At 35.7% G+C, this 13,054-nt stretch overlaps 3 protein-coding genes across 4 annotated transcripts; all 3 read left to right on the top strand.

Moving 5' to 3' along the window:
- Positions 1-1,525: 1,525 nt before the first annotated feature.
- LOC114522737 (metallo-beta-lactamase domain-containing protein 1-like) lies at positions 1,526-3,783 on the top strand. The gene is made up of 4 exons (XM_028543480.1): positions 1,526-1,869; positions 2,417-2,601; positions 3,347-3,597; positions 3,721-3,783. The coding sequence occupies exons 1-4, from the start codon at positions 1,607-1,609 to the stop codon at positions 3,781-3,783; spliced, it is 762 nt and encodes a 253-aa protein (XP_028399281.1). The 5' UTR covers positions 1,526-1,606.
- Positions 3,784-4,158: 375 nt separating this feature from the next.
- On the top strand, positions 4,159-12,199 carry LOC114522659 (metallo-beta-lactamase domain-containing protein 1-like). The gene is made up of 5 exons (XM_028543395.1): positions 4,159-4,263; positions 5,119-5,370; positions 10,844-11,048; positions 11,215-11,408; positions 11,659-12,199. Exons 2-5 carry the CDS (start codon positions 5,247-5,249, stop codon positions 11,907-11,909), a joined length of 774 nt encoding a protein of 257 aa, XP_028399196.1. The 5' UTR covers positions 4,159-4,263; positions 5,119-5,246; the 3' UTR covers positions 11,910-12,199.
- On the top strand, positions 6,042-8,395 carry LOC114522658 (piggyBac transposable element-derived protein 3-like). 2 transcript variants are annotated; one of them, XM_028543393.1, is made up of 3 exons: positions 6,042-6,162; positions 6,457-6,596; positions 6,699-8,395. In XM_028543393.1, exon 3 carries the CDS (start codon positions 6,920-6,922, stop codon positions 8,324-8,326), a length of 1,407 nt encoding a protein of 468 aa, XP_028399194.1. In that variant the 5' UTR covers positions 6,042-6,162; positions 6,457-6,596; positions 6,699-6,919; the 3' UTR covers positions 8,327-8,395. Both variants share the same exon structure in this region, with proteins under 2 accessions (XP_028399194.1, XP_028399195.1).
- Positions 12,200-13,054: the final 855 nt, after the last annotated feature.

Raw genomic sequence — 13,054 nt, 5'->3', positions numbered from 1 at the left:
TGTCGGTGGAATAGAGTCATCAAGCCGAGTATATTCACGAAACTTTTGATGCATGTAATAGTATGGAAATATTCCACCCTCCCCCCCACGCTTCCTGTAAATTGACACTCGGAAGTACAACCCAAACTAATCACTAAATACATTGTATTAATGTGTCTATATTACTATGTTTAAACAACGATTTAGAATGTTCCATAAATTTATGGATCATTATATCAAACTTTTAAGCGACTTGGGTAACCTCCTGCACTCATTAACAAGAGATATTTTTTAAAGAATATTTACTTTACAGTTATATTCTTCCTAGAAAAAGCACACACTTCTGCGAACGTTTATAATAACTCGCATTGTATTTCGGCTAAGCACAGCACGATGCCGGTCACGAGGCCATGATATTGCAAAATTAGTTTCGAGGTTTGTCTTATATAAGAGAGGGAAGATGCTTTCTATAGCACAGTCGATGTGGGCTCATTGTGCAACAAAGATTTTAGCGAATATATATATATGCGATGGCTTTTTCACCAGTAGAAAATGACGAATCTCGATCTACTTCTGGTTTTGACGTCCCATCTGAATGTACAGAAGGCAAGTCAAAATATTTTCGTTGTTTGAATTCTAAGCATATGGGTTCAGGATGATATGGGGTGAAACATTCCAAGACTTTCAAACCACCGATGTATTCTACACGGAATGCCGCGACGTGAGAATCCGCTTGAAATTAAATCATCACAAAATTACTGTTTTGAAATATCGATGCGCCGAAAGTAGGGATCGATCGATGGCTGACCTGAGCCAGCATAATTACACATATATAATCACAGTAATATAAAAGAAATAGCACCGAAATTTACGCTACGGATTAACGATGCCAATCTATTTGCTCAAAGTCAACAATGGTCAACAAAGACTTGTTTAAGCACTTGATATTGTTATATATTCATGCGGATATAATACCAAAAGATGCCGATTTTTGGATTTAAACGCCTAACCTCATTTAATGCCATAATGCATGGAAGAATAGTACTCCTGTGAAATTTATAGCGCTTGCTTTTACAGTTCGTCGAAGGTTTTTGCCCAGGATCGAGAGTTGACATAGTATGTTAATAAGTAGATGTGTTTATTTTATCTCCGCATGGTCTTATATCCGTATATTTATCCTTAATATTCCACGTGTCTATTCACCGGTTAATTTCTTTAAATTACTTCTTTAAACTTGCTATAACGCATGATATTAATATATATGTATCTTGAATATATAAAATTTCAGTGCTATTGTAGTTTTGTGTGAATCATAATGTAAAGTTTCAAACACATATTACGCGGCATGAAAAAAAAACTCGTTCACTTGTATACTAGGCCTATAGATCGTATTACAAAACATTGAAACACTCGTATAGGTCGTGGTTTATGTCGAGTATTTTTGAAATGCGTTACTAAAAACACCCCAAATCATGTTAGTTGATGTCTAATTTATATTTTAAATGTGTTTGACTATTTTTTACTATAATTCTGACGAAAGAGGGTGTTATTGGAAAGGTAAATGACTGCTCTTTCGTACTAACTACGTCGGATATAATTATATATCATTAAGTCCAATACATCCTGTATGTCTATTAATTTTCTTTTCTTTTTTCTTAAATATCTTGCAATTTTTAATCTATACGAATTTCATCCATCAGTTATGCGTTATTCATGTGGTGCTTGTCCAGAAGGTGGCTATCCCTATGAGATCATCTCGCTAATGAAAGGATATTCTACGAACAGTGACCAAGGAAAGCAAAAGCGTGCTGGATCGAGCACTCTGGTTAAAGGATCTAAGAATGTCATTGTTGACACTGGAAACCCTTTTGAAAAAGAGAAACTCTTAAAGTAGGAGAGCACTATCATGTAATTTATTAAGGCGAGGTTGCATGAAGCAAACATCTTTATTTATTTTTTAACTGTTTTCAACCACACTTAGGGGGGGGGGCTGTTGATGTATAATTCCACATGCCGTGCATGATCAACACTCGATCGAGAGCTTGCATGCATCATGAAGAGCGAATGAACCGTCTAAATGCGAATTACGGTTCCCTTTTCGGCGAAGAATATGACCGATGTGGATTTCCACTTAGTCGAAACGTCGCCAGTCAATTTTTTGTAATTCAGTGCCTTTCTCAAATCTGCTGCTGACGGGACACGATGTAAATCATGACTGGTCGCTAAGATTCCATGGCACAACCTTTTTAACTAAAAAACTCTCCCTTAATACCATGTATCTTAATCGAAAAGGAAACTATTCAGTGGAACGCAATCGGTAATCTCAAGTAAGCACAAATGATGCGCAGAGTAATAATTCTTATAAGGATTGTTTTTCATTGTGTTTATGTTCTCATTTCTTAAAAACCTCATTTAAATTATATTTAATATCATCTAGGGCGTTGGACGAAAGTAATACGAGTCCAAATGATATTCATTATGTCGTTTGTACTCATTGTTGCTTAGATCACGCGGGAAATTTGAACCTCTTCCCTGATGCTAAATTTTTGGTGTCGAATGTCTGCATGTCAAAGCGAGGCGTTTACGATTGTTTAAAAACATTTCCTATCAAGATAGATCACGGTAAGCTTGAGCTACGAATATTAAGCGACTTGTCAAATTTGCTTACATCTCTCTGGCTAAGCCAATCAGAATCCTAATTCATATACTTCATGTAAAATGATAAATAATGTACCTTTTTACCGAATGTAGTCAAAATTTTGGTTAGTGTTTGGGTTATTTAAAATGTGAACAAATTTCCTGGTTAGTCTGAAACCAAGTTCCCAGTGTTGGCTATAGTGGTCTTTAAAGAAAGTTTACGGTCTACGACGCGGTCATCCCACGACGCCAGTCACATATTTTGCTTGAAATAGCCTATGAGAAATTCTCCTGCCTGGACCTGTTGATGATATTGCAAAAACTCCGATGTCTGGTTGATATTTCCGTTTCATTTACGCGATAAAATGCACTTTCACATTGCAACGTCTTTCATATCGTTGAAAAGTGGCGAAAATGCCTCATTTGTAGGTGGTCAGGCTGTCGTAAGATAAAAAATTACGATACCTTTGCGTCCACGAACTGACTGCTTTGTAAATCGTCTTCGTTAGTTCCCTTTAAATGTAGACTTAACAGTAGTTTTACTAAAAATTTAAATGATATTTCCCTTCAGTTGTTAAAAAATCTGTAATAAATAACTGGTATAATCTCACTTTTACACTAAATATTTTCGGGCGCTTTCTCTTCCAGAGTTAGAGTGTAAGACTGAGAATTTGTAGCTCAATTGTTGTTGTGAGGGCAATTTAATATAGACGCAACTGGTTTTCTTTAGGGCTGAAGGTAGTTAGAACACCTGGAATTTTTGAAAGTGATATGAGCGTGATTGTGGAAAATACGCGACACGGCACAGTTGCCATCACAGGGGATCTTTTTAAGAATGAAGGGGATTTATCGGCGCAGGGAGAAAGTCGTAAAATGATTCTTAATCTTGCAGATTTCATTGTGCCAGGTCATGGAACAATGTTCAGAAATACGGAAAAATACACGCATGGCAATATGCATACGTCTTTACCAGTAGTTGCTGTGAGATTTTTAATTATTTTCGTTTCTTTTAAAAATCATGCACATACGTATTATATTGTAAATTACTATAATCTAATAAATAAAATTGACCGTTTGCTTATCATAGTTTTTCTTTTTTTTAAGTTTTGTATTAAAATGCACGTCACAAGTGGTGATGTGTTGCTTCCGATCCGGATTTCTTTGTGATAAATTTACCCGTTTTAAAAACTTAAAAAACTCATAAAATATTCAACAAAGCAAACAGCTATATTCTATACATCAAAATGAGAATAACAATGATAAACCAGCACGATAAATACGGATTATAAAGGATTGCTCGCCATAATTCCAAAACAAAGATACTTTTCAACAATGTGCTAAAGCACTTCCCAGGATGTGCATCAAGGCCTATACACCATGCACCGATATATACCATGACGTTTACAATCATATGACTGATTAGGGAAAACCCCATGATGACACTTGGGGAAACCCCAAAACAAACAAACGAGGTTATGATTGTAGTTTTTATATAGTAAGAACACGTGTTATGGTGACTGGATGACAGCGGAAATTACCAATACAAGATTATTCGAGGTATGAATCATTTGCGAGACCTGCACTGCACAAGCTGAAACAAGTAGGTCCGCGGGAGAAATCGAAACAGCATTGATGCTTGCCACGCAGGTGAGCCTACAAGTTGATGCAATCTCAAAATCAATATCGGCATGGATCAATATCAGCCGCTACATGTATTTGATTTGTTTTTATCTTCCTTGCACACACACTAACGTCTAATTTAGGGGAGTTTCAGCCCGGCAACCGGGGCCAAAATATTTTTCAATTACATGGCAAGATTCAGTCCGGGCTGTGTTATGACACGTCAGAATTATTTTAAGACCGAGGCTGAAACTCAGCCCGGGCTGAAAACACTCCATGTAATCATCCTCTTAGTGTTATGAACATCGAGAAATATAATTATCCCAAGACAAATGCATCTGTAGTGTGGTAAAAGATGTTTCTTCTAAAAAGCGATGGAGTTTTTGGAGGTGTCGATTTTTAAGTGCGGTTGTTAGGCTTGTATATTCTTCCATGCTTGTCAACAAATAGCTTGGTCGCATTTTGGTCAAAGCGATTTAAACAACAGGTAATGAACGACTAAAATGCGACGTATAAACTAGGCCAAATTTTGCGTGCATGTGCAGTACAGAAAGAAAGAAAGTCCGACGGAAGACATTTTTGCCAATGGGAAATTTTTGCCAACAAGGGAAAATCCCAATCTGCCTTTTGTCGGTCATGCGCGCGCGGAAGTGAAACGTGAGCAGGCATCTTTTATTGTATATTTATTGCACAACGTATATGAGTTCATTTCAAAACATTCATTTCATATCGTTGTTCCGACAAGATTCACGCTGTTTGGCAAATATAAACGAATTTCACAAGATTCACTCTTCCCAGAATATTTGATTGCCAACACTTGCCTCCGCGAACAAGGCAAAAATTCTGGGAAAATAATGTAATGTAACTTTCGTTCGAAAGTAGGCGAGGGCGAGCTCGCCATGACGATGCATGAATCGTTTCAATAATAAAGAGGAAGTACACAGGAATTGTGTGGATAACATCATTAACATCAGCGTTCTACGAGAGTGTGTTCAAATGGTGGTTTATTGATGGCTTCTCCACGGACTCCTCCGACAGAACACAGCGATCGCGAATGCAGTCGCGAAAATTGTTCAAGGCGAGCGAGACGTCACCATGTCCACGACTCTCCGGTTCAATGCTCCGAGGAAGAAGGCAAGTTGAAAACATTTTTGTTATAAAATTCTGAGCTTTTTGTTTATATGATAATCACGGTATGGACTTGAGTAACTTTGGGCACAGTATTTGCACGCAGTAGGCCTGATAAAAAGCCTATAACAGCGCCTTCGACGTCCATTGCCCGATCAAGCCCTGCAAGGTCAAAAATACAAACAAAGACTTTCCGCGTGTAAAAATTGAAACGCTTTTCACGGGTAGATCTTGAATGCCTTTAACCTTCTATATATAGACCTTTCTGCTCAAGCAAATATGAATATCTGATAGGTCTACTTCAGTAGAATAACACTTAATAACAAATATACAATTGCATGCAGTGGTCAGTTCATTAACTGTTATTCGTTTATATATTTATGAGTTTATACATTCATTACAACCCAAGCCACAGTCTATATATACTGCGCTTAAAGTAAGGCAGTTGTTTTCATCTTGATGGCTTTGCTTGAAGTTTTGTTCTGATAGAATAACGCGTATATATTGGCGATTAGGTTTGTTAACCATTTCAACGAAATGAATCTTAATATTGCATATAGCATGCATATAGCATATAGCATGTAATTATTTTACTGAGATCTTAACCCTTTAGTGCACCATGTCCAGTACACTGGACATAGCATTTTGATGTATTGCGCAACTTAGAAACATTCAAATTATGCAATTCGTGTTTTTATCCACGCGTGGGTATGTCACACTTATGTCATTATTTAATTGATGAGTCAGCTTTTATTCTGTGGAGTCCAAGATGGCGTCAAGGCCGAAGATATCAGTGAGGTGAGTTTTTTCAATTTTAACGCTTTTCAAGGCAACAATAAGTATGGAGATAAGCTAATAACTGTTGTTATACATAGCGTTATGTTTATACAATGATTATAAGTTATTTTCATGTGCCAATGACTTATATTTTACGAAAAATATTCGAATTTTGTTATTGTCCAATATACTGGACATTGTGCATTTATGTAACTATTATATTCTGAAATATGATAATGGCTAATAACCTGATTATTTCGCTTGAAGAAAGAAACATTATTGCGCTTTCTTAGTTTGTTTGTATACATTCTTTAGTTCATTTTATGGCAGTCGAAGACCTCCTGTGAATTTTACTACTTTGCCAACAGCAAATGTTAGTGAAGCTTCATCAGAAGAAAGTGATGATGAGGCATTTGATATTGAGTCTCAAGAAAATACCACAACCTCCGCTTCGGGTAAGTCTATTCTACGTTAGATTGTTATTATTTTTAACCAGATATGTCAGAAATAATAAACATTCAAAATTGAGTAATTATTCTCTATATTTACTTACACAGAAAATGGCAGTGATCAAGAAGAAGTTCTAGATCAAGCACCATCGTCTAGCCGTGAAGAGTTTGAATAGCTGTTGAGGGGAAATCAAACATGGAAAATTCCACCAAATTCAAACATTGATGAGAGAAAGCTAAAACTCAACCCAAATTTGGAAAATAGTCTTTCAAAGAATAGCCCACCAATAGAGTTTTTCAATTTGTTTGTTACAAGTGAATTGCTGGACATGATTCTAGAACAAACTCAAATATACGCAACCTCCCAGTCGATAAACAACAGCAGTGCTAATGAGGTCAATGAAATCAAAGTGGAAGATATTCAGAAAGCATTTGGAATCATTCTGTACATGGGTATTTTGAAGTTGCCCAACAGACGAATGTATTGGCAGCACAATACTAGAGTGGACATTATTGCCAACACAATGGGAGTGAATCGTTTTGCCAAAATCATGCAACTGCTTCATTATAACGACAATAATTTGATTCCTGCCAGTAACAGTGAAGATTACAACAAGTGTTATAAGATCCAGCCCCTTGTAGATTATATCAGAAACAAGTTCTTCGAAGTTGTCGTCCCAGAAACCTATGTCGCAGTCGATGAGCAGGTTGTCCCCTTCAAAGGAGCCAGTGGCCTAAAGCGCTATCTCCCAAAGAAACCAAAAAAGTGGGGGTATAAGTTGTGGGCTCTTGCTGGTGTTTCAGGGTATGTCTATACCTTTGAAATAGATGGAGAGAAAGGGAAAACTGGTCCTCCAAGTGGCTGGGATGCACCAGAAAAGTGTGGTGAAAGTGGGTTTGTCGTTTTGCGTTTGATCCAGAGGCTTGAAGCAAATAAGCACAAACTTTTCTTTGATAATTTTTTTTCTTGCCCAGAGCTAATTGCATATTTAGGTACTAAAGGTTTTTGGGCTTTGGCTACATTGAATTGTAATAGGTCTAGAAAATGCCCGTTGCCTAGCGAAAGCCAGCTGAAGAAAAGTGGCAGAGGTTCTTCAGAACAAAATGTAAATAAGGAAAGATCAGTGGTCGTAACGTCATGGTATGACAGCAAAAGAGTTTTGATGATATCCAATTTTATTGGAAGAGATCCAGTGGGAGAATGCACCCGGTATGTCCGCAAGGAGAAGGCAAACGTAAATGTCAAACGACCTGCTTCGGTTCAGTTGTATAACAACTACATGGGAGGTGTAGACAAGTCCGATATGATGCTGGCCCTGTATCGCACAAAATATAGATGTCGAAAGTGGTACCAGAGAATTGCATTGCACATGATTAGTCAATGTGCTGTGAATGCATGGATAATTTACAAAGAGATTGGAGGAACTAAAAGCTATTTAGATTTCCTCACTGAAGTTTGTGTCACCCTCATGGTTGGAAAGCCAAGAAGTGAGGAGTCGGATGAAGATCTGCCCGAACCACCACCATCACCAAAGAAGAGAATGAGAGCCTCAAGCATTCCTGAGTCTGTGAGATTTGATAAGTATGACCATTGGCCTATTCTCATGGACATACCAAATGCACAAAGATGCAAAATGGACGGTTGCAAAAAGAAAACAATGTTTATGTGCAGCAAATGCAATGTGTATTTATGTGTCACTAAGAACACTTGCTTTTTAAATTTTCATGGAAAATGACTTTTATGGGTTGTAAAAAATAGCTAGCAAACTTGGTAGGGCAAAAAACTTTACTGTATAAATAAATTTTTTTAGATATTTTTCAATGTTTTTTTTTTAAAGTTTATTCCCGACATGCACGTTGTCCAGTGCACTGGACAAAAATTTTCTCCTTCTAATTAACTTTTTTTTCAAAAAAAAAATTACTATTCAAAAATTAGTTGTTAAGGTAGCACTTTCACCAATTTTCATTAAAATCAATGCAGCGGAAATGCCTCGTGCACTAAAGGGTTAAGTTCATCTATACTGTGGTTAAATAAAGTAAAGCAATTGATTTCATCTTGGACTTGAAGTCTTGACTTTTTTTGATGGAATAAAGCGTATATTTGACTATAAGATTTATTGAAAATTTTTAAAATTGTAATTGTATGAATGATGTATGAAACTTGTATGAATTCTTAGCCGTTTTTATATGATAAAGACGCTCTCATGCACTACAGATCAGTTCGTAACCTCCGATATACGCAATTTGCATGCAAGAAATGCAAGATAGGCCTAATATAATCGCTATATCTACGCCGTTTTGGTAGCTACTACCCGACCTGAATATATATACAAAGAAAGGCTATTATATAAATTTGAATTCAAATCTACAACGACTCTTCAAAGTCAAAGAATATTTAATTATAGCTACCTTTCGTAAATAACATGCATATAGGTATGCGATGTGCAGAATGTGCATTTGCTCTAACCGTTTATGTATTTATATAAACCACAGTTTATATTAGTATATAACTTTGCCTAAACTAAAGCAAAAGTTTACATTTCGATATCTTGACTTGAAATTTTGCCGGGTTTGTTGAGAAAACAAGTATAACACGTATTGACTATTGTATATTGCGTTCGTAAACGGTATTTGACTTTTAAAACTTTCAACGATTTTAACTTTACAACAAGCCTGCAAGTACTAGACTTTCAAACCCTTTAATCTATATATGTTTAGTTGAACTTTGAAAGCGTTATATAAGAATGAAACCACAAATAATCGCCTGTACGATTGCATGAGTAAATATAAACAAGGCCTTTATTATATATGCTCATTGAAAATTGTGAGAAGATATCTACAACAATTTGCCTCAAACTGCCCAAATTATCGATACTATCGATTTTGACCTTGATACTGCAATATTACTGCGCAAAATACTGTACACATACGGCCAAATAACATGTGAAACAAACCAAAATAGCCCAGGAAAATCGTGTATTTTACATTGTATGCAAGACAAAGGTCTGTATATATTCGTTCTAAATATTGATGTCAAACGTCAAACAAAAACGAGATATATATCGATAGAGATCAATTGATTTATTTAGTATCACATTTAATATTAATATAGTTGGCACTGTCGTGAACTTGATGAACGATTCAAGCTATATAGTAAACTGACTGCAGACGGCAGATCTATATATAGAACTTAGTGGGGACGGTATAGTAAGATGCTTTTCATATATGCATATGCATGTATAAAGGGATAGCTATATCCTGTTTGTATTGTGCAGTCAAATATCAAATATATAAGAAAAAAAAGAGTATAATATCATAAAGAGAACCTCTAAATCCTTCACTTTGCATGGACTTCAAAACCCAGTAAAGTGGGAGAGTAAGTAAATTTATATAAGTATAGCTTTATAAAATTATAGTACTGAGCTTAATTTAGCATTTTAGCTCCTCGAAATGTTACCCTTGAAACATTAATTTGATATTGGCCCCATCTCGTTATAAAGTATATTTTGTTTGTTCAATTGGCCAGTAAAATAAAACGTGAGAAAATGCCTTGAAAATGTATATCCGCGAAAGTAATGTTTGATGTCATTGTTCAAAAGAAAATTCACTTAGCTATGTATAATTAGCTACATAGGTTATTAATAGCATGAGCTGCAGTTGTATAATATATTGTGTATTATAACTATTTATGTAATTATATTATAATTTCATATGCTTGTCCGATGATAGCATTTCTGCGGTGTATCAACAACGAAAACTACATATCATAAGGTTAATTGGGAACTGCCGATTTGTGCTTTTAAAGGACTGCACAAATGGATTTAAGGTGGTCCAATACAAAAAGATCATGATTTATTCAGTTATAAAAATTTCAAGGAAAGCAAACTTAAATGTATCCCTAAGCGATCCTGAATATTTACCGATTCAAAAATATTTAGAACTAAATAAAGCCAATTCTGTCGTTTTAGAGTTAAAATCTAGTTAGCTATCGTGTTTACAAAATTCGTCTATTTTCCACCATTGGGTGTGTCTGGTCTGGGTAACTATAGTGATTGAAGATTCTTACAATTTTTTTTCACTCAAAGCAACTTGACTTGCAATATGGCATGAAAAGATTTTTATATTTTTCAAATTAAATTAAAGAAAAAAAATTTTGGTATCGGACCACCTTAAAGTTGAATATTTTGCATGCATAACTCGTGAACATATTTTGCATGAATATTTTGCATATACTTTTCTTTCATAATCCACAGGCAATCTACCCGCCGCACTTTTTCGACAAGATGTATGTCAGGAAGGTGGTGCCTTTAATTTTGAAATCATCTCGCTGATCAAAGGTTATTCAGAGAACAGTGGTCCAGGAGAGCAACGTGCTACCGGTTCAAGCACTCTAGTTAAAGGACCGAAGAATGTTATTGTAGACACTGGAAATCCCTCTGAGAAAGACAAACTTTTGAAGTAAGACAAGCGCAGTTGATGGGATTTTTTAATTATATGAAGAAAAAACGATCAGTTAACAAAAAAGGTTCTTCACAGAAATGAACGTTGCCTTTTTGACGTGAATATTTCTAACATATATTTCATTCTCTTCACGTTTTAAGCTGGGATATAAAATGTCATTTAGGGCACTGGACGAAAAGGGCCATTTGCCTCCGGAGGAAATTGATTTCGTTGTTTGTACGCATGGTCACTCCGATCACGTGGGAAACTTGAATCTATTCCCGGATGCAACATTCATTGTTTCCTATGATGTATCAAAGAAAGATCAGTATATTGTTCACCAATTTAAACATGGCGTTGTATATAAAATTCATGAGGGTAAGATTGATTCATTAAGGCTGTTAAATAATAAATGATATTAATTAGTTATTCGCCAATATTGCTTAGGTACTTGCCAATATTATTGTTTTTTATGGCTATTTCGATTAGATTACTTAATACTTATAATAACTCGTACGAATGTGTAATTTAGAAACCTTTCTATATACTTTGATGAATTTATAATTGAATAACGCGATAATCATTTTAGATTATCATGTCAGTTATTCCTATAATGCTAACTCTTTAGATGTGGAAGTATGGCCAACTCCAGGGCATACGGACAGTGATGTTAGTGTAATTGTGAAGAACACTCGACATGGCACAGTGGCCATCACGGGCGATCTATTTGAAAAAGCAGCAGACCTTGCACGAGAGGACTTGTGGAAGGCGTATAGCGAGCACGAGGAATTGCAGAGAGATAATCGTGAAAAGATTCTTGGTATAGCTGACTATATTGTACCCGGTCATGGAGCAATGTTCAGGAATCCCAGAAAGTAAACTGTGTGATATCAAATATTTCTTTCTAAAAAGGCAAAGTTTTGCCAGACATGTATTTTGTATATAGAACGCGGTATGCAAATATGCCAAACAAATACACGAAGTGTCCATGTAACAATAGAGATTTGCAAAATATTTTTTGGAAGGGAATTCAGTATACTGGAGTGATAATTTTAATGTATATGTAACATGTTTGGCAGAATTTCGAAAACGATTGTCTTGAAATGCTTATCTTTGTTTTATATGCAAACATTTCTCTATCTTATGATATCACACAGCGTGTTCACATTTTTAACTGTACTATTAAAAACAAAACTATGTAATATTTTGTAATATTTTAAAATAAATTTCATTCTGTTTTTGTTTCAAGCCACCTACTGGGTTTCAAGACGCTGATCGTTTGGTTTTCTCTCATTTTATGCTGCTACCAGTCCCCTACTATGATGCATGTCTTCAAATTCCTACATCACCCAACTGTTTTTTCACTGCGACTTTGTGTACAGCTAACATCAAGTAACGGCTCACATACAAGCTTTAAATCTAAACTGTAGGCGCATGTTGGTATGATGGCCGGTAAAATTGGCGGGTAATTACAAAATATACTTCGTTGAATGTAGGACCATTCGACGAAATCTGTATAAAATTATGAATGGTCAGATTTGAGGCTTGCTGTGAGTCTCTGACTTGTAAATTGTACTGAGGATTTGCAGTAAGTGTCCATAATATCTGATTGTTTCAATATTGTTTTATACTGTTGTACATTATAGCTCCACTCAAGCTTTCTAGATTCAACATGCGACTCTGGGTCAGCGACAACATGCGACTCACTAGTTAACCATGCGGATGATGTGGTCAATTTAATTGAGAAGCAGTAATGCAGACAAATATGAATATTAAATCTATTTTGTCAGGCTCTACAATGAATTTGTCCATCAGGAGCTACAGATCTGATGATCATCAAGAGAGCTTAAAGTTCATTGAACAAAATATTGCGCAAAATATCGATCTAGTGTTCAAAGGATTGGACTCAAATGCAAAAGAAGGGAGAGAATAAGGGAATTTATTTGATGAAGGTATGTACTTCATGTTATCGGGATTATATGGATCAGCGTGAAAACAATATGCGCTTGCATTTTTTCTCATTG

This window comes from Dendronephthya gigantea, unplaced genomic scaffold (genome assembly GCF_004324835.1).
Source record: "Dendronephthya gigantea isolate DGI-Jeju-01 unplaced genomic scaffold, DenGig_1.0 000023F, whole genome shotgun sequence".
Lineage (NCBI taxonomy): Eukaryota > Metazoa > Cnidaria > Anthozoa > Malacalcyonacea > Nephtheidae > Dendronephthya > Dendronephthya gigantea.
This window is presented reverse-complemented; position numbering and strand designations above follow the sequence as displayed.

Excerpts from the sequence above, each read along its gene's own strand:
- LOC114522737 (XM_028543480.1), top strand. The coding sequence starts at position 1,607 with ATGTCTATTAATTTTCTTTTCTTTTTTCTTAAATATCTTGCAATTTTT. Across the intron at positions 1,870-2,416 it reads GAAAAAGAGAAACTCTTAAA|GGCGTTGGACGAAAGTAATA; the intron begins GTAGGAGAGCAC and ends AATATCATCTAG. Across the intron at positions 3,598-3,720 it reads CGTCTTTACCAGTAGTTGCT|TTTTGTATTAAAATGCACGT; the intron begins GTGAGATTTTTA and ends CTTTTTTTTAAG.
- LOC114522659 (XM_028543395.1), top strand. The coding sequence starts at position 5,247 with ATGGCTTCTCCACGGACTCCTCCGACAGAACACAGCGATCGCGAATGC. Across the intron at positions 11,049-11,214 it reads GAGAAAGACAAACTTTTGAA|GGCACTGGACGAAAAGGGCC; the intron begins GTAAGACAAGCG and ends AATGTCATTTAG. Across the intron at positions 11,409-11,658 it reads TGTATATAAAATTCATGAGG|ATGTGGAAGTATGGCCAACT; the intron begins GTAAGATTGATT and ends CTAACTCTTTAG.
- LOC114522658 (XM_028543393.1), top strand. The coding sequence starts at position 6,920 with ATGATTCTAGAACAAACTCAAATATACGCAACCTCCCAGTCGATAAAC.